At 36.2% G+C, this 20,484-nt stretch overlaps 5 protein-coding genes across 6 annotated transcripts in view; 4 read left to right on the top strand and 1 right to left on the bottom strand.

The window, feature by feature from the left end:
* The window catches only part of N (neurogenic locus Notch protein), an 87,106-nt gene extending 76,469 nt beyond the window's left edge, over positions 1–10,637 (top strand). For both annotated transcript variants that reach the window (XM_065344372.1, XM_065344371.1), the window contains exons 9-24: positions 2,463–3,537; positions 3,685–3,914; positions 3,998–4,292; positions 4,389–4,678; positions 4,765–5,070; positions 5,159–5,626; positions 5,725–5,906; positions 6,024–6,470; positions 6,550–6,732; positions 6,818–7,098; positions 7,172–7,403; positions 7,479–7,693; positions 7,765–7,888; positions 7,974–8,219; positions 8,300–8,528; positions 8,606–10,637. In XM_065344372.1, the coding sequence (XP_065200444.1) occupies positions 2,463–3,537; positions 3,685–3,914; positions 3,998–4,292; positions 4,389–4,678; positions 4,765–5,070; positions 5,159–5,626; positions 5,725–5,906; positions 6,024–6,470; positions 6,550–6,732; positions 6,818–7,098; positions 7,172–7,403; positions 7,479–7,693; positions 7,765–7,888; positions 7,974–8,219; positions 8,300–8,528; positions 8,606–9,387 (5,585 nt within the window). In that variant the 3' untranslated portion in view covers positions 9,388–10,637. The remainder of the gene's footprint in view (positions 1–2,462; positions 3,538–3,684; positions 3,915–3,997; positions 4,293–4,388; positions 4,679–4,764; positions 5,071–5,158; positions 5,627–5,724; positions 5,907–6,023; positions 6,471–6,549; positions 6,733–6,817; positions 7,099–7,171; positions 7,404–7,478; positions 7,694–7,764; positions 7,889–7,973; positions 8,220–8,299; positions 8,529–8,605) is intronic.
* Positions 10,638–12,509: 1,872 nt separating this feature from the next.
* Positions 12,510–14,343, top strand: Vps36 (vacuolar protein sorting 36). The gene is made up of 2 exons (XM_065344367.1): positions 12,510–12,825; positions 12,900–14,343. The coding sequence occupies exon 2, from the start codon at positions 12,918–12,920 to the stop codon at positions 14,088–14,090; it is 1,173 nt and encodes a 390-aa protein (XP_065200439.1). The 5' UTR covers positions 12,510–12,825; positions 12,900–12,917; the 3' UTR covers positions 14,091–14,343.
* Positions 14,344–14,478: 135 nt separating this feature from the next.
* On the top strand, positions 14,479–16,278 carry KFase (kynurenine formamidase). The gene is made up of 7 exons (XM_065344369.1): positions 14,479–14,650; positions 14,746–14,850; positions 14,933–15,067; positions 15,194–15,272; positions 15,378–15,545; positions 15,621–15,750; positions 15,820–16,278. Exons 1-7 carry the CDS (start codon positions 14,518–14,520, stop codon positions 15,967–15,969), a joined length of 900 nt encoding a protein of 299 aa, XP_065200441.1. The 5' UTR covers positions 14,479–14,517; the 3' UTR covers positions 15,970–16,278.
* mRpL30 (mitochondrial ribosomal protein L30) lies at positions 16,021–17,028 on the bottom strand. The gene is made up of 3 exons (XM_065344370.1): positions 16,699–17,028; positions 16,473–16,599; positions 16,021–16,384 (listed from the first exon to the last, which is right to left on the bottom strand). Exons 1-3 carry the CDS (start codon positions 16,905–16,907, stop codon positions 16,079–16,081), a joined length of 642 nt encoding a protein of 213 aa, XP_065200442.1. The 5' UTR covers positions 16,908–17,028; the 3' UTR covers positions 16,021–16,078.
* A 62-nt stretch (positions 17,029–17,090) lies between these two features.
* LOC135831691 (uncharacterized) lies at positions 17,091–19,889 on the top strand. Its single transcript, XM_065344368.1, has 7 exons — positions 17,091–17,329; positions 17,457–17,624; positions 17,727–17,816; positions 17,900–18,130; positions 18,218–18,423; positions 18,504–18,637; positions 18,723–19,889. Exons 1-7 carry the CDS (start codon positions 17,241–17,243, stop codon positions 18,759–18,761), a joined length of 957 nt encoding a protein of 318 aa, XP_065200440.1. The 5' UTR covers positions 17,091–17,240; the 3' UTR covers positions 18,762–19,889.
* The last annotated feature ends 595 nt before the right edge of the window (positions 19,890–20,484 follow it).

Here is a 20,484-nt window from a genome sequence, read left to right as displayed (position 1 = left end):
GATCAGGTTCCCACAACTTTTTTAGCGTTGCTTTTTTCCCCTACTTTTTTTTCCTTCTTTCGTTTTTTTTCTTCTTCTTTCCGTTTATTTTAATTACCCGCCCGTCTTTCTAATTACTCTTTTACGGTTACATTTTCGTTGGTCGGTCATTAATTGCGAGCGTATATAGTTTACAATATATTGTATGGGTATATCTGCTCTATACTATACATTGCATCGTGAAACTTCGCACTTCCAGCGAGTTCGAGTTCGTTATCGTTAAATGCAAATACTTAGTAGAAGTCGACGCGTGTATTTCAATCATCACGAGAACTCGATACAGAGACTGAGAGAGAGAACGAGAGAAGCAAAGAAAGAGAAAGAGTTGTTTTTCCCGGAATTGACGAAAGGAAGAAATGCGGTGAAAATGGGTTTAAAGTTTGGGTTCTTGGATCAGGTGCTTTAAAATGAGTAGAGTGAGTTGAGGAATTTATTGGGGTAATTTGTGAACAATTTGGTATCTTTTAGCTGAGATTTTTAAAACTAGAATTATCGTATTATAGGTCAGTTATGTGTGAAAAGAGTAGCATTACTTCTGTTGGATTTTATTGTAAATGAATAAATCATTTTTTTTTTTGGTTCAAAAACCCGCTCGGGATTGAAAAAAGTGAATGAAAAAAATAGAAAAATATCCAAGCTGCCTAGAAGTATTTCAATTTTTTTTTTTCAAATCTTAGCCTAATTCCTTGGAGAAAAAAGTCAGTGAGTAATTACCTATATCAACAGTGAAAAATTTGCATTGCTTCAAAGACTGGTTTTTGCTAAAATTTTCAAGTTTTTCTTTTTGCCTAAAATTACTAAAAAAATTTCCCATTTTTCCCAAAAATTTCCAATATGCCTCAAAGTTTTTTTAAAAATTGCCAAAAGGTCTCATTTTTTCAAAAATTGTTTCTGCGAAAAAATTCTCAAAAAATCTTGACTTTTTGCCGAAAAGTTTTGTTTGTTCTTTACTAAAAAAAATGATCAGTCTTGCTTTTCATCAAACATTCCCTCTTTCCTGAAAAATGGTTGAAAAAAAAATTGAAATTTGGGACAAAGTGAATAATGTACTTGAAATTTTGAAAAATTACCTTATCAAAATCACTATTTAGCGAGCTTGAGAATCAAATTACTTGAATATTTACTTTCGATCAAATCGAAATTTGGCTCACTGAAGGAAGATGCAGTTCACATTTTAGTACCAAATTTTGAGATTTCGAGGTGGATTTTTCGATTTTTGGCAAATTTTTGAATTCAAGTAGCCTAAAAATCGAGTAAAGAAAGATTTCCTAAATTTTAAAAAAAAATTCTGAAAATCGACTTGAATGTCAAATTTGACCTTGGAGATCTATTTCAACTATTTTTGAGACAATATTATGCAGAACCTCCAGCAAAAATTTAATTTTCTCCAGCGGATTTGAAGGATGCTGTAATCGATTTTGGCCACAAAAAGTTTAATCCTGACATACTTTTTACATTGTTTGTCGATATGAATCGCAAATTCAAAATACCAAGTCAAGAAATTATTCCTTATTCTTCACCATTTTTCTGCCCTGAGCTACTGAAGGCCTGTTTTTTTCAAATCCATGTGTACTTTGGTCTTTGTTGTACAATACTAGCGATTCTGCAGCAATGTCCACTTTTCGATAGAAATTCTCGTCTCTTGAGAAAACAGTAGTATAACGAAACCCATTATAGAAATAAGACGGACTATGGATGAAAAAAAAATGTAATGAAAATCGATCATAATTTTTTCTACAAGCATACCTATATCGCGCCAGGTAGCCTAGTATTTGTGCTCGGATTATCTATACGTAGGCGGGGGGCTGGTGGAGTAAAAAAAAAGGTTACGAAGAAGAGGAAAGAAAAAAAGTCATTGTTTCAATCGACTAGCAGATAATGTATCGTCGGTTGATAGTTGATGTGACATGTTAGCTATATAGGTATGTTACGATAGGTATACGTACTGGAGGAGTTGAACAGAGATGGAGCGAGTATAACTAGTCCGATTGTCAACAACAGGAACCACTGCAAGATTTATTATTCTCGGTTAGTCGAGAGTTATTGATGTTTTTCCTAATTGGGGATTAAGATTACGTTTCCACGGCTATTACAATTGTAAATCGGTATATTTTTTTATTCGCGCGCTTCTTATCTGTATATAAACGATCAAGTTGTGGCCGAGTTGCCTTGGAGAGTCATTGTTTTAAAAAAGGTGTACGTAGACAATTATTTAATCACGTTCGGCTTGTTGACCGCGTACCTCTATAGGGTCTTGAATTGATTTCGGGTTTTGCGACTTGCGAGTTGGATCTCCTTTTTTTTTTTGCACAGCGCTAGCAGCATAGCCGTTATAAATGTGCTTAGGGTATATCTATCTACGTATATCTGTACTGTACCAGAGTGAATACTGATCTGTGTGTGTTTTTTTTTTCTACTCGCAGGTTATACGGGCACGCAATGCGAAGTCGACATAAACGAATGCGCTTCAAATCCTTGTTTCAACGGTGGCCACTGCAGCGATTTGATTAACAGCTACAAATGTACATGTCCGGCCGGTTTCACCGGACCTAGATGTCAGACGAATATAGACGATTGTATCAGCAGCCCTTGCCGTAACGGTGGCAGATGTCGAGACTCGATCGCCGGATACACGTGCGATTGTCCTCTCGGATTTACCGGAATAAGCTGCGAAATCAACATCAACGATTGCCAATCAGCGCCTTGCCATCATGGCGAATGTATCGACGGAGAGAATTCGTTCAGTTGCTCTTGCCATCCAGGCTACACCGGATCACTTTGCCAATACCAAATCGACGAATGCGCCAGCTCCCCGTGTATGTACGGTGGCACTTGCCTCGATCTGGTCAACGGATACCAGTGCCGATGCAATCCTGGCACTTCGGGAATCAATTGCCAATTCAACATTAACGAATGTAACTCGAACCCTTGCCGAAATGGAGCCAAATGCGTCGACGGTATTAATCGTTACTCTTGCGAATGTGTGCCCGGATTCACCGGACTGCATTGCGAAATTGATATCAACGAATGCGCTTCGAATCCTTGCGCCAATGGAGGTAACTGCATCGATCTGGTGAACGGATTCAAGTGCGAATGTCCTCGCGGATATTACGATGCGAGATGCTTGAGCGACGTAGACGAATGTGCCAGTAGCCCTTGCATGAACGGAGGTGTCTGCGAAGATGGCGTTAGTCAGTTCATCTGCCATTGTAAACCGGGCTACGGAGGTAAACGTTGCGAATACGATATCGACGAATGCGGATCTAATCCGTGCCAACATGGAGGTAAATGTATCGATCATCTGAACGGATTCTCGTGTAATTGCAAACCCGGCTATACGGATAAGACTTGCGCTACCAATATCGACGATTGTGCGTCGCATCCTTGCAAACATGGCGGGTCTTGTATCGATTTCGTCAACGATTATCAATGTGTTTGCCCTCCTGCTTATACCGGACCGAACTGCGAAGAGAAACTGGATCCTTGTACGCCGAATAAGTGAGTAACGTTTTCAAATGCTCAAATTTATCAATTAGTCGATTTTTATGTCGTTTTATTTTTTAAATATCTCAAGTATTAACCGAGTAAGTTTGAGAATCGATAAAATACCTATTTATTAATTTTCATGAATTTCTTTCCTTTCAGATGTAAACACGGAGCCAAATGCACACCATCGAGCAATTATCTAGACTTCGCATGCCATTGCAGCAATGGATGGACCGGAAGACTGTGTAACGAAGACATAGACGAGTGTTCGATGTACGAATGTCGTAACGGAGCTACTTGTCAGAATACCAACGGCTCGTATCACTGTGTCTGTGCCAGAGGTTACGAAGGCAGAAATTGTATGACCAACACCGACGACTGCGCTTCGTGTACGTATAATTTTTTATCTCAAAAGCCCTTCAGTGTGTATTTTCGATGCATATACTCCAATTTATTTTGTTTGTCTGTACAGCTCCTTGCCAAAATGGAGGAACTTGCTTGGATGGTATTGGAAATTTCACCTGCCTGTGCGTAGATGGGTTTGCCGGTAAACATTGCGAGATTGATATTGACGAATGTAAATCGAATCCTTGTTTGAACGGTGCCACTTGCAACCAATACGTGAACTCGTACACATGCACGTGTCCTTTGGGCTTCTCCGGAATCAATTGCGGTATCAACGATCAAGACTGTACCACTAGTTCTTGCATGAATGGCGGTACATGTATCGATGGAATCAACTCGTATACGTGTTTCTGTCCCGATGGGTATGTTGAATTTCCTTCAAATTACACTTTAGTGCGAAATGCGTTCAAAAGTATCGAGTGTTTAAGTAACGTGTTGTCTCATTTTTTTTGATGCAGATTCACTGGAAGCAATTGTCAAACACGAATTAACGAATGCGATTCGAACCCTTGTGCTAATGGAGCCACTTGCATGGATTTATTGAACGATTACAGCTGCCATTGTCCGTACGGCTACACTGGTAAACACTGCGAAACCTACGTAGACTGGTGTTCGAACGATCCTTGCATGAACAACGCGGTTTGCAAACAAGTCAAGAACTCTTTCCAATGCACATGCCCTCCCGGATGGACTGGTAAAGTCTGCGATGTTGAAATGGTCTCGTGTAATGACGCTGCTATCACAAAAGGTACCTATAGATTTTTCAATTAAAATATTGCATTTTGATGGTAAAGAAAAATTGCTAATCCTGTTTTTTTTTCTTTGTCTTTGCAGGCGTTCGTCGTGAGCTACTTTGTCATAATGGAACTTGCGAAGATATTGGCAATAGTCATCGTTGCCATTGTCACGAAGGCTACACCGGAAGCTATTGCGCCAACGAAATCAAATACTGCGACTCAGCTCCTTGCCAAAACGGAGCCACTTGCAAAGATTTCATCGGAGGGTACAATTGCGTCTGCCCGATTGGTTTCCAAGGCCCTAATTGCGAATTCAATATCGACGATTGCCGACCAAATCCTTGCCAAAATGGAGGCACTTGCCACGATCTCGTCAACGGTGTTGTGTGCTCTTGTCCACCAGGTAAGCCCAAGTCCTAAAAACCAAACCATATAATTTTTGTGTATAGTCTGAATATTTTGATGTTGATTCATTTTTTTGCTGTGCTTAGGAACTGCCGGATACATGTGCGATATCAACCACGACGACTGTTACCCAGGAGCTTGTCACAATAACGGAACTTGTATCGATAAAGTTGGTGGATTCGATTGCAAATGCCCACCTGGATTCGTTGGACCTCGTTGCGAAGGAGATATTAACGAATGTCTATCCAATCCTTGTCACAACTTCGGCACCCTGGACTGCGTCCAATTGGTCAACAACTACCACTGCAACTGCAAACCCGGATACATGGGAAAACAATGCGAAACCAAAGTCAACTTCTGCGAGCATTCTCCTTGTCAGAATGGCGGTGTTTGTTCAGCTCTGGAAAATAGGCACACTTGCCATTGCAACGAAGGTTATTTCGGCACGAATTGCGAGTTTTTCGGTAGAAACGGATGCGACTCGAATCCCTGCGTTAATAAAGGAACTTGCATACCTTTGGAAGGTGATAATTATCGATGCGAATGTCGCTCAGGTTAGTACAAATGTCCATTCATTTTCAGCAATCGTACAAAGTGTATTATTTTTGTAGAGGAAATGTGTAATCATCACATTGTTTTTCTTTTCATGCAGGAACGACTGGAAGTAATTGCGAAATTGACTCGTACAACGAATGCTCTTCAAATCCGTGTCTAAATAATGGCAATTGCCAAGACGGTACCGGTGATTACAGCTGTTACTGTCGTGCTGGATTTAGAGGCAAAAACTGCGAAGTTCGTGATCATAATTGGAGAGGTGGCGTTGATTTGTCTCCGGTAAGTGTTTCAAAAATACTGACCATTTGTATTTCTACGATGAGTAGAGTTCCGTTGCATGGACTTATCTGTGCAAGTAAAAAATTGTTAAATTAATCACGAACTGATAAATTTTAGATGATCGATCAAGTTTGCGAATACCCAAGCTGCAAGTCAAAATCTGGCGATGGAAGATGTGATCCAGAATGCAACAGCTGGTCTTGCAACTTTGACGGTGGCGATTGTTCTCTGCGTATTAATCCGTGGCGTAATTGTACTGTGAAAAACATCAGATGCTGGGATGTGTTCAACGATAAGATCTGTAACCCCGAATGCAACACTGCCGCTTGTCTGTTCGATGGAAGAGATTGCGAGTATCAAATTCAGCCTTGCCCTATGGACGCGTTTTGTAAATCACGATATGCGGATGGACAGTGCGATCACCAGTGTAACAATTTAGCTTGTAACTGGGATGGTTTGGATTGCGATCCGGTACAGCCAGTTTTGGCCGATGGTGCCGTCAGTGTGATATTATTGACCGATATAAACGAATTCAAACAACAAATAGTTCAGTTTTTGAGAGAGGTGAGTCTTTATGCCAAATGATGTACTTTTTTTTAGTGATTCTTCCGAACTGGATATAAATTCTTTTTGTCATTTTCAGGTGAGCAAAAAGCTGCGTGCTGCTGTACGCGTGAAACAAGATACCACCGGACATGATATGATTTACCCATGGAAATCGTCGAAAGAATCGAGCTACGATAACGGTGTTCAAGCATTCCTCGAAATTGATAATAGAAAATGCGCCACTGATGATAAAATTGGATGTTTCAATAATGCTGAAAATGTAAGCCCACAATCGTATTTCACCTACATTGAATCGCTAATTCTCTGCATCAAACTAACTCGATGAATGTTTCTCGATATTTTAGGCTGCCGAATTTTTAGCTGCTTCTGCAGCCGCCGAAGCTGGAGCGTTATCTTCGGCTTTTCCTATCTATCAAGTGGAAGGAGTTTCTTCATTCCCACCTTCTGTTCCGGCTGGAGGTGCCACTACTCCTACAAACCTGATGAACGTTCTACTGGGAGCACTTACTGTCACGATTGTCGCTTTGGTGATTGGTATGGGAGTATTCAAGACACAAGGCAAAGGTCAAGTAAAGAAAGCATCCGGCATTTTATGGCTTCCCGAAGGATTCCTCCGCAAAAACAGGTACCTAGAGGATGATAAATATGTAATCTCTAATCCTTAACAAAATTCTGACTTGTTTCAATCTATTGTGCAGTAGTGACAGAAGACGAAGTCGAAGACGCGGACCCGACGGACAAGAGATGCGAAGTATTAGCCAATTGCAGCAAAATGTCACGTGTATTAGTTCGGGACAATGGTCTGATGAAGACAGCGATCTACCACCAGCTAAACGTGCTCGCGATAATACCGTAATTTCCGACTACGATGATCCTTGGACTCAGTCTATACACGATGATCGTCCTATTATACTTACACCTCCCAGCATGGTAAGTATTACATTCCGCTGATTACAGCAGTGTAGTGAGATGTTCAATTTAACTAAAATTTATCGATCTGTATAGGAAACTGCGGCTGTTGATATTCGAGGCCCGAGTGGTATGACACAGCTTATGATCGCCGCTATTGGTGGTGCAGTCAGCAGCACTGGAATCGAATCCCAAGACGAAGACGATGAAGATGGAACAGGCGCAGCGATCGCCGATTTAGTATCGCAAGGAGCTGACTTACACGCAACTATGGATAAAACTGGCGAAACACCTTTGCATTTAGCAGCCAGGTATGTGTTTTTCATTCATAAGTGTGGTAATTTGGCTGCATTTAACTAACATAACGTGTGTATTGTTACAGATATGCCAGAGCTGATGCTGCCAAACGGCTTCTTGACTTGGGAGCTAATGCAAATGCTCAAGATAATACCGGAAGAACTCCTCTACATGCGGCTGTGGCTGCTGATGCAATGGGTGTCTTCCAGGTTTGTATTTTTTCTCGTATAAATCAGCAGAAAGAAACGGAGTTGGAATTAATTTTGCTAATGATTGATATTCGTTTGTTGACAGATTCTTTTAAGAAACAGAGCTACCAATTTGAACGCGAAAGCGTACGATGGAACGACACCTTTAATTTTAGCTGCTCGATTAGCCATCGAAGAAATGGTCGACGGGTTAATTAATGCAGAAAGTGATATCAATGCGCCAGACAACAATGGCAAAACAGCTCTTCATTGGGCGGCAGCTGTAAACAATATCGACGCTGTCAATATTTTACTGGCGAATGGTGCTAATAAAGATGCTCAAGACGATAAGGTAGGATAGTTCTCCATTCGTTGTAAAAATTTCTGTTGCTTCGATGAACTATTTTCAAATGAACTTTTTTTCCCTTACAGGATGAAACACCATTATTTATCGCTGCTCGAGAGGGTAGCTACGAAGTGTGTAAAACATTGTTGGATAATTTCGCCAATCGTGAAATCACCGACCATATGGATAGGCTACCTCGTGATATTGCCAGCGAACGTCGCCATTCCGATATTGTTCGGTTACTCGACGAACATGTGCCGCATTCTCCTCAAATGATGGGTACTATGTCGCATAATAATTCATCAACGTTGATCGGTAAGTTTTTATTGCACATCAAGATTCCAAAGGTGATAATTGAGCACGATGTTAAAACAATACGTCTATTTTTGTAGGTTCACCTCATCACCTTATGAGCCACTCGACGCTGCTCGGATCGACGAAGCTCAATAACAAGAGCAAGAAACGGCCCAAGTCGAGCGTCGGAGGTAATAGTCCTTCTAGTCCACCAGAGCAAGAGACGCCGCAAACATTACGACGTAAAGCTAGCGCTAAAAAGGCGCCGAAAAAACAGGCGTTGGAAAACCAAGACAACACACTGCTCAACTTGGACGCTTCCAATTTATACGGCAGTTCAGCGTTACCGCAAATATCACCTTACGAAGATTGCATGAGCATGAAGAACGTCGGCTCGCTGCAGAATCTCGGCATCGATTTCCAGCAGCAGTATGTGTTTCCAGCGTTCCAAGAGCCATCGCCGCCGCATAGCGTGACGTTTTCACCTCCGGCTAAAGGCAGGCCATCGTTACCCACCTCGCCAACGCATATGGCTGCCCTTAGAACGGCTACTCAACAAAAGCATCCCAGCATGCATTACACAGATCCGTTCAGTTTGAATACAAACATGCAGTCGAATCCGACGTACCAGCAAACAACCATACTGCCACAGCAACAGCCACCTCAGCCGCAGCAGCAACCCCAATACACTTATCAGCATTTCTTAACGCCTCCATCCGAGCCTTCTGAACGGAACAGTTTTCCGACGCCGTCGCCAGAATCGTCGCCTTATTATTGGTCGTCTTCGTCCCCTCATTCGAATTCCGACTGGTCGGAAGGTATTTTAAGTCCTAATTCGTCGTCGCAAGGTAATAAACAGTCGGAAGCGATATTTATTTAATGTTTTCATTTATTCATTGTTTGTTATTGTGTATATAGTCAATTTGTACATGTGTTGTAAGATTGTGATTTCTCCTTTTCCCTCTTTTTTCCTTTTTCTTTACCCCTTCTTGACAACCTTTAGCATTGTTGATCAATGTGTACTTTCGCTGTTTATTACTTTTTTGTGTTTTTAAAAAAATACCGTTGACCGTATTTAGGTAACATTGTACCATGTTTTGTAACTTTACTTTACTTTTTTTTCTTTTTGTGTGTATAAATGTATATGTACTCGTATTTATTTTTGAATTTTCAAAACCTTTATTGTGCATTTTTTGTATTTGTTAAGAAATGACTGCATTTTATAGTTATCGATTGAACATTGTTAGCCTTTAATGAATTATTTATTAATTTTTTTTTGTTTTCTTGTATAATTCGTTTTTTTTTCTACATAATTTAGCATCATTGTTTTATACATAAATGTTCTATAAATTTTGTAATTAATGTAGTGTACAAGGAGTAGAACAGAGTAATTATATGTGTTAAGAAGTAATGATCTCAAAAAAAAGATGATTAATTTTAAAATAGCTCGAATAGGCTAAGATTTGCATTTTTCGTTTTTTTTCTTTACAAAATTTTTTCTCGTGCAATCTCATACTTACTTTAAGGGATTCTTTTTTCCCTAATATGTTTTTTTGATAAAATATTTTTATACGAATTCTAAAAATGCAAATTTGTTACATCTCATAAGCCTTTTTATGATAAAGTATTTATGTATAGGTACTGTTTTTATCATTATAATTATAATTTTGATTGAGTTTGTATACGATGCTCTATTTGTTTTGGACGACTACAAAATTTTTTCATTGAAAAAAAAAATAATTGAATTTAAAAGTTTGGTTTTGAAACGATATAAATTTATTTACAGGAAACATGTTGATTGTAATGTGCCTTACATGATTTAAGTTTTTCGAAAGTAGTTAATTTTTGCTCTTTTTTTGATAATTATGATGATACGTAGTGACTAGTTGAGAAATAACGACCCGATTACATTTTGAGCAATTTTCAGAGCTAAAAACTAGAGAAAAAAATAGAATATTCGATAATAAATATACTTACCCTGAACTTGTTCAATATTAAAACGATATCTTTCTTTTTCATTGTAATGTTTATTTTGTTTTTAAAAAGTAATTTACAAATCAGTTATCTGAAATTTTGTTTGTTGTTTATAAATTTTTGTATATTGAAAATAAATGACATTTTCATTTAAAATGGTGTTTGTATCATTTTTTGACGACATTGAAGTTGTATATTGACCCTTAATATTGAAGCAGAAGCACCCGGATCGAAAAGATGAACCTCAAATCCAAAATCATTGGCCTTGATTTATCAAAGAATCAATTTCATGGTAAAATATCGCAACTTGCAATGCTGATCCCGCATCTCTTTGACCTTCCGAAGATCAAATCTCTATCTCACATTATTTTGAAGAAAAAATATTTACTTTTAGGCTGATTGAAAATCATTTCTTATTTTTTTATAAGTTTGAAAATCATTTCTTATTTTTTAATAAGTTTTTAAAAATGTTTACACTACAAATGAGTTATTGCGCTACATGAGTGTAGGCAAGGCAACTTTATCAACACCTTTAAATTCAATATAGGGGCAGCTTACAAGATTAGTTTTCAGCCTTAGCTGTACTTAGGCTTAGTTCACGAACGATTGACTTATTTTTCTCAAAATTGATGGGAGGAGGAAGGGCGGATAAACGAGATCATTTGATTAAAAAAAATTCACAAAAAGTAATCTCGAATCGAATTGAGTAAATCAACAACAATTTCCTAAAAATAACATTCGTTGTAAAACTTCACGTTTCGTGTAATTTTTGCACCGTGAAAGTAGGAAACTTTTTCTACACTTTCGAATGCATTTAATTTGTGTTTCTCTCTATTTAAATGTGTGCCCTGCAGTCTTCCTTCCATTTTTAAAATTAAATTTTAAATTTATAAATTTATCTGGCTCTTTATTCAAGATTTCGAATTACATACAGTATTTTCACATATTTTTTTTGTTTTTTATGAATGAGTTCACTCGCTCTCATCAAAGATCGTAGGTACTCTTGACAAATTGGCTTAATTCAGGTTTTTTCATTTTGTCGAAAAAATTTTGAAATGTTCCATTTATTTTGTTTTTCATTTGGAATTAAAAATTTGGCATACTTATTTTGATTTAACTGCTCCCCTCCCCTAAAATTGGAACATGAAAAAAATGTTCGCGCTTAAAGTAGTTAAACTCCTGCTTATTCTGCATTATAAAAAAATCCAAAACGTTTGGAATTTTTTTTCAAATCAAACTTTGAAATTTTTTATTTTACTTTTTCTACAATTTTCATTTTTTTTGTATTTCAACTTTTTTTTTTGAAAATAAAAAAACTTCAAATTTGTTTTAAAATTGAATAAATTTTGAAATTAAAATAATAGAGCCTGTCCCTTGCTCTTGAAATTGAAATAATGGAAAGAAATGTTCCATTATTTAGTTTTTAACTTTTCTTGTGCTTGCTCGGTGCTCTTAAAGTAAGTACATATAGGTAATTTAAAAGATAAGAACATTTTTCAAGTAAAGGAAATATTGACCGCAGCTCTCTCTCGTTGAATGAAATATTGAAAAAATGACCAGCCAATTTCAATTTTTTTTGGAGAGGAAAGGGGTAATTTTTGATTTTCTCATTTCTTCCGTTTTTCGTTGGTAGGCATTGTACACAGGCTAACACTTGCCTGCCGTGTCATATATCTCTTACTCTTTTGTTATGAAGAAAACTACGAGTACGAGACACTATAAAAAACGACACTCAACTTCATAAATTATCCGATATTCCATTCCGGATATCTGGCAAAATTTCCCAATGATTTTGATACTAGCTCAAATAAAAAATAAATACTATCCCTGCAATTATTACGATAGACAACTAATTCAACAAGTCAAGAAACAAGAATGTTCAACCTAGCGCCATCCAGCGCCTTCTATTAGAATAATATGGAAACTTTGTTCTTTTTTAAATAGGTCACGACTCACGAGTGGTCACGACTTTACTCTGCGTCACGGAAATGACGGCATGTATATTTGTATGCAGCTTTTTGGGGTACCCGGTAGCAGTTTTGCTTTATCAAAACTAAAACTCAAAAAAATGAAAATTGATTTTAATTGAAAATGAAATGAAAAATTCGACGTGTTGCTTTGCTAAATGCTGAACAGAATGAAGCTTGTTTTTAAAGAATGAATCCGGTATAATTATTCTCATTTCTAAATGTTGTGTTAGTGAATGATACATTGAAACATTGTATTCAAAATTGATGATTCAAAAAAGTTACCTTCAGTCATCATCAATATAGTCGTAGCTAATCTAGGAAGTAGTAAGACAGACATGATTGCCAAGTGATTTTCATCTGATTTAACACAGCTGGTGAGTTATTCTTTTCATTTTGCCACTTACTAACCCTTCCCAATCATGTATGATTTGATTTTTCGTATTCCTAGATTCCGGTATCGTTTACGATGGACCGCTTCGAATATTCTACTTCCAGTTTGATGCCAAATGAGTCGTACATGTTGAGAGCCTACAATATCCAACTTTACGACGGCGATAGCAAAACGTCTTACGACAAAGGCGAAGTAATCCTAACGAGTCATCGTTTATTATGGTGTTTACCGGGAGACAGTCAGAACTTGTCTCTGAATTTAAAATACGTCAGTTCTTTCAAAGAAGAAAAACAATCGAATTTCATTTTTTCTCGAAGTAGAAAGCTAATATTATATTTATCCGATCGTGATATCAACAGTTTACCTGGACCTGTGCCATCAAGTTCTTCTAATTTCATCAAACTTTCATTCAAGGATAAACTAGACATGGAATTTGTGTCAGCTTTGAGCCAAGTATTGGAACAGAAACGATGGGAGATCGTTGACAAATCGCAGCGCGATAACAGCCAAGGAGAAAAATCTCGTCCCAATATCAAATTGAGAACTGGTATCATAGGAATTGAGCGCGGATTGATAGAAAAGCAGAAAGCCGAAAACGAAAGCATTTCTATTGCTTTTCAAGATTTGAATAAATTGATGATTATGGCTAAAGAAATGGTCGATTTGTCGAAAAACATCTCCACCAAGTTGAAAGATAAATACGGCGATATCACTAACGACGAAATAATTAAATTCAAATCGTATCTTCTCAGTTTAGGTATCGACGATCCTGTCACCAAAGACGCATTTCAAAGTGATACAGAATTCTTTGAAAAACTTGGCAATGAAATATGTCAAATTATTGAAAAACCTTTGCGCGAAGCAGGTGGCATCATGGCCTTAGCGGACGTTTTCTGTAGGGTTAACCGTGCTCGAGGTTTAGAATTGCTATCGCCGGAGGATTTTCTATCTGGATGTAAGATGTTAGCCAAAATGCGTTCATCTGTCATTTTACGAGAATTTGATAGCGGTGTGAAAGTGCTGCAATTGGCTAATCATTCCGATGATGCTGTGGTTAAAGAAACGTACGAATTATTGAAAAACAGCGTGTTTATGACACCTGAAGATCTTGCTAAAATGTTAGGAATTTCTATGATTCTTGCGAAAGAACGATTAATAACTACTGAAAAGTTTGGAAAAGCTTGTCGCGACGAAAGTATAGAAGGATTGAAATTTTATTTAAATAAATTTCTAGAGGAAGACGTATAGATTATTGATATTTATTTTTTTTATCACGGATATGTTTTATTCATTTTAAATTTTTTAGATCATTGTTACCAGTTTTATACTTATTGTATATGTAATACCTACATTAAAAAAAAAATACTTTTGTAAAGTTCCTATATGTATGCCTGTTGAATTGGTGTCTTTACTAACGAACAGTTGTTGAATATAGGTGTATTTATGGATTAAACTTAACACGAATGTCTTATTGTAATAAATAATTTTATTGCGGCGCAAATTGTGAAAATTAATTTGTCAATATTCGATTCGACTTCTACAGGAGTTATAGTTGACTGTTGAGTTTCTTCTACCTTGAAAAATAGGCGTTGTAATATTTGATACTTCGTAATCAGATTAACGGAACTGAAGTATCAAATTTCCTGAAGGGAAATTACTACGTACAACTGCTAATATGTTTTTATTTCATTTCAACTTCAGTTGTGAAATGGAGGGTATCGAAAAATTGTATACTCCGAGTCAATGGTGTTCTTACCGATGTGACCCCCACACAGTAGTCGAGGAGCATGTAAAAGCTGTAACAAAAGGTACGTGCAGGATAATTTGATATACCTACTTGCATATTTATCAGATTATTTTATTTGAACAAATTCTCATGGATTATTTGTTTCTTCAAAAAAAGAAAGCCTCAAAGTTACCGAAGAAATCTCATTCATTCAAAATCTCAGATATGGAAATGGGCCTAAACAGGTTCTAGATCTATTTGAGCCTGAAAATGTATCGGACGGTAGGTAGAAATTTAAAAAAGCCTCAATTCAATTTAAAAGGATTATTTAATATTTTATTGATTTTTTTGAAATCATGCAAAGCTATTCCTACTTTTATTTACATTCATGGTGGATATTGGCAAGAACTAAGCAGAGACATTTCCAGATACTGTGTAAAACCATTAATTCAGTCAAATATTCGAGTGATTATTCCAGGCTACGACTTGGTCCCTCAAGGTAAAATACCGATAAAAATTTACTATCGAAGTGAGCGAATTACAGTGCCTTCTAATTGAACGAAAGAAATTTTAGACTCGTATTACATTCAAATTTTCTTTATTTAGTATTCAGTATTCATTACAGTTGATATGCGAACGATTATAAAAGAAATTGAAGATCTAGCAGCATTCATCAACAAACTGGCTCAAGATCGGCATTGGACGTAGGTGGAATATCAAAATTTTAGTACCTGCTCACGAATAAGTACTAAAAAATTCCAATATTTTATCATTTTAATTCAATACCCCAAATTATTATCTGATTAAAGAAATATATGGTATGGTGGTCATTCTGCCGGAGCTCACTTAGCTGCTTCTCTTTTATGCAGTGGAAATTTCTCCAACTTGAATATTGCCGGGTTAATACTGATCAGTGGAATTTATAATTTGGAACCATTAATACGTACAACGATTAATGAAAAATTAAATATAAACAAGTAATTCACATTTGAAAGTAAGCAATATATTTTTGAAACAAGAATACATCAAAATTTTAACGAAAATATTTTCAGTGAGAACTACCGGTCTCTGAGTCCATTGCTTCGATTACCTAAAAGTATCAATCAAAATATAAGAATATCAATATTTATCGCTGAATATGACTCTCCAGCGTTTCATACTCAATCCGAGAATTTCAAACGGGTATGTTTCATTTGACAGAACAAATAATTTATTTGAACTTTTATTTCAAGGTTGATGTTTTGATATCAGGAAGTGGAAAAGTTGCACTCAAACGTGGAACTGAATGTAATCAAGAATACTGATCATTTCACTATAGTGGAGAATTTGAAAAACACCGACTTCATTTTAACCAAGACGATAATAAATATGATTCTATGTAACAATTCAAAATTACGTTAGTTCTTTTTATAGCATTTAGCCCTGTATTATGAAGAATCGAATAAAAATACATTTAAACAAAAAAGAACATTTATTATAACGATTTCGATACCCACAAAGTCCGAATGAATTATATGTGAGTATTATTACTAAAAGGGTATTCCCATCTCTTTCTTGCGTGCACTTCTAATATGCGTTTAGTAGGTAGTTCTGGTTGCTTATGCAAATGTTCAGTCGCTTCGATACATTCTTTCGCGGGCTCGTTAGATTTATCAATTCTCATCTCTCCATTTTCGTATAAACGACATTTTGAAATATCTCCATCTTCTGGATATCCATCGGGAAAAGTGATAGGAGTAATTTCTACGAGATGTTTAACCTGCCATAATTTCTTATTTGTTTCTTGGTCGTTCATAACAATCGATATATCTGTTTGCTGAAAATAAAATTAGTATCATTGCATTTAGGGTGATCCAATAAATAGTATTTAATTTACGTTGGATGATATCTTCAGCAGAACTCACCTTTCCATCCAAATGGAAATACTTCAAGATCCTCTTTTCCCAAAACGGATTACCGTAATAGGGTTTTACTCTTCTAACCATAAATAACTCAGTGGGTTGCCATTCTGGTTCAATTTCATTAGGAGAGCTAGAATACCGGAGTAAAAAGGCGCATGAGTAATATGAATGTTTCAAACAATACAAATGAAGAATTAATGAAAAACTGAAGGCGTAAACGATGCATTACTTTGGGTAATATGTGAAACCGTAATATTCTATGCCATTTTTGAAACGGTAGCGATATCCTGGCCATCTCTTGTGAGGCGGCATTCTTTTCGTTATAATCCTGGAACACCCGGTACGTATGATTACATTGTTATAATCTGCTTGAAGATTTCCTAAGGCTCCTCGAATTAATGCAGATGCAGGTGGTAATTTTGAACGAAGTATATTCATTTTAAATACAAGTTACGGATAATGAAACAACACTACGAAATTACGAATCAATTTTTTACTAATCTGCAGCAATCATACAAATTTTTTATCACCGCGAGTGCTCCTCGAAAAATACGAAAAGTAATTCTACTTTTCACCAACGTAGCGCTGGGGTAGTGCACTTTTGTTTTGGTTTTTCATTCTTATCAGCATTTCGTTAAATTTCGTCGAATGGCGCCGAACTCCGAACCCGAAAGTCTGAAGCCGGAATCTTGATCGGAGTTGAGTAACGAAAATTTCAATCATTTTTTAATGTGTACCTGATAAAATTCTATGCCATTCGTAATATGAAAGATGTATCAAGAAGTAGCAAATGAAGAAACTGGATCCGGGGTACACAACTGTGTAGCTTGCGGTAGACGAGGGAGAGTGGGATTCTACAGGTATAAACACAATAATATTATAGTTGTAATATGTATATCACTAGTAATACTTACATTTCAAATTTCAATAATCAGCTTATAAAGAGCTTGCTTTCTAACGTTATATGTATGTAACTTTATGCGTCAGCGTACCTAAAGATACAGCTAACAGAACACTATGGCTGGAGAGATGCGGCCTGGATCGGGCATCCCCAATCGCGCCAAATGCACGAATTTGTAAATTTCATTTTAAAGATGAAGATTTTTCTATTCAGAGACGTTTGAAAAGGAAAGCTGTACCGAGTATTGTTGTTCCGTAAGTACTTCTACTTAGGTACCCATCTGAGATAATTTTCGTATTACATTTTTTCAAAATACGGTATCCTAACCATGTAAAAATATTTGTTCATGTGCCCAGGGCAGATACATCTAAGTATCAACGATGTCAGCGAACAAAGAAATGTTTCGTGTGTGGCACATTAAATACAGAGTGTCACTCTTTTCATCGGTAAGTATTGTTTAGTTTGAATGTGGAGATGACATCTTTGCTCATGGACACAAAAAGTTTCATTTTGTATGGTCTTGTTGCAGAATTCCATTCGATGAAAGCATTAGAAAAGAGTGGTTCCAAAATTTGGGAATAAAAACGTATGATTTCGAAATCATACCGAAAGATATAAGATTGTGCGAAATTCATTTCAGAGAATCGGATTTTATCGTTCATCCCCAAACAAAATCCCGAAGATTAAAACGCGGATGCAAGCCGCGTATTACGGCATCGTCGCTCAACTTGCAAAATAATCGTAGTAAACTGCCGGAAATGTTAGCTTGCTAAATATTTCTATTTAATTAATTTCCATTTGTTATGATTTAGATCGGATTATTATACATAGAAATTTATTTTCACAGCAATAATGATGAAGATTCTGATTCTTCGGTCATGTTTGTATCTGCGTTCCATCAAAATATCACACCTGTGATAGAGCTTGATGATGATGATGAGGAGGAGGAGGAGCATGCGATGTCTTGCAAAAAATCTTACTCCGAAGACGTGCCCGCGGACGAAATTGCACCTAATCAGTCGAATATTACTATAGACTTGACGGAGACGGAAGGTAAAAAGTATCAAGTTGATTTTTCGTAAAATGAATGAAGATTAAGTAAAACATTTTTTTCTTTTCTATGTATTTTATAGACGTAGGAAATAAATACATTCGTCGACTAGAAAAGAACGAGCAATTGAAAAGACAACGTCAAACTTATCAAGCTTTGCTTGATGATTTGATTGAGAATAAGTTCGTTATAAAAAAGGGTAAAAAACTCATAAAAGTAAGTGCTCGATTCAAGTACGGAATAATATGATTTTAATTTTGAAAAAGTTATTGTTAAATCTTTGCATTTTTGTTTGATTCAGAAATTCAGAAGAAACCTAGAAGACCCGGCGGCGGAGTAACTCGGATGATTTTCAGCGCTGTGCTAAACAAAGTCCTAAGGTATAAGTTCAATACCTTGTACTACGTATTTTTAAGGTGTGTTTTTCATTTTTTTTTATTTTTGTATGCAGAGGATTTTTCTTTTTTTTTGGTTTACGTTATTTTTTCTACTTTGTTATAAATCTGACTGAGGTAAGCCACCGATGGATTAAACGTACTAGTCACTTGTCAGTAGGCTCGTAGGTAGTGTATCTACAGTAGGAATTTCTCAATTTATTTTCTCTTAAGTACGTATTATTTTGAAATACCTCCATGGCCCTACATACATATCTCTAACTGACAGATCTGCCTACTCATTAATCCACAAAATGATTCAAGTCGTGTGTTTTAATCGCTTATTAGTTTAAACTTTACAATTACGGTTTTTTGCTCAAAAATCAAAATAATAAAAAAAAAAACAATAGTTGATACGATTTTTAGGTAATGTGTTTATCGAATACTGAGATGAATTTATTAGTTTTTCATTTTTTGATTGTACGTTTTCTTTATTTAAAATTATCAATAAGGGTCCGGTAATTCTAGACGTAAGAGTTGTGATGCCATCTAATAATAATACGCGAAAGTTATTGTTGAAACATTTAATCAAACAGTAGTTCATCATCACTTGTTTCCGATATGTGGTTTGTAGATTAATTTCCATTAGATTTTCATAAGTATATTTTTCATTTTCTATCTAAGTACGATTTATTTTGCTGCAATAGAAGCACTTGTAGCAATTATCAAGTCATTAAACAGGCATTTCCGTTACCATTTTAGTCACCAAGTAACTACTTTGTATAGCTATTATTACGGTCTTCACTTTTGAAATCATACTGATAATTTCAACAGTCGATTTCTATTGTCATTAATTTAATAATATTACGAGAGATTTTTTATTGAAAGACTAAAAAAACATTGAAGGGTATACGGTATTTTTATTTTGTTTTTTGGCTGTGCGATGAATTAGCTACGTGTTACTAAATATTATTAAGTACTCGTACGTACCTATTGTTCTTAAAAGAAGGTGATATCTTGTTAATTTTGTACTTTTTTTAATACTAATTACTATAGTACACGTTTTAAGTAAAATTGTTATCAAATTTCATCTACCTACATTTTTTTACAATTATATTTTTAAAAGCGAACTTGACTCAAAGGATGGTGTTATGAGAGGATACCATGCCTTGCAAAAAATGGATAAATCTCAGAAATTTGGTACTTAAGTATAAGTATATTGAATCGTACTCAACGCTATTTTGCAGGAGATGCACCAACATTCATGGCCAGTCGATATGAATCCGACTTGTATAACCTATCAAGGCCAAATTCACGGGCTCTAATTAGATTTTCCTCCGAGATAAAGTCACAGACTTTCAAATGCCATACCTACTTGATACGTTCACGTATGAATATTTACGGCAAACTGGGTAGGCAACTTATTTCACATCATTGGTGAAATCATGAAAGCGTTTACGTAGTGAAATAGTTGAAATGTTTACGATAACAATTTTTAATCATTTTCATTATATGTACTATGTACACTAAAGTTGATTTTTTGGTCACTAGGATTTTTTTAGAAACCAACACAGTATTTAGCCTTCCATTATATGCAAACAACATTAACAAAACGTTTACCGCTGTAATCGGTTTCGTTTTACTTTTTGTTGTTTTTTTGTTGGAATTAAACTCAAGTACCTATGTATT

This window comes from Planococcus citri, chromosome 1 (assembly GCF_950023065.1).
Source record: "Planococcus citri chromosome 1, ihPlaCitr1.1, whole genome shotgun sequence".
Classification (NCBI taxonomy): Eukaryota; Metazoa; Arthropoda; class Insecta; order Hemiptera; family Pseudococcidae; genus Planococcus; species Planococcus citri.
Note: the sequence above shows the minus strand (reverse complement) of the source record. Positions and strands in the feature narration are given on the sequence as shown.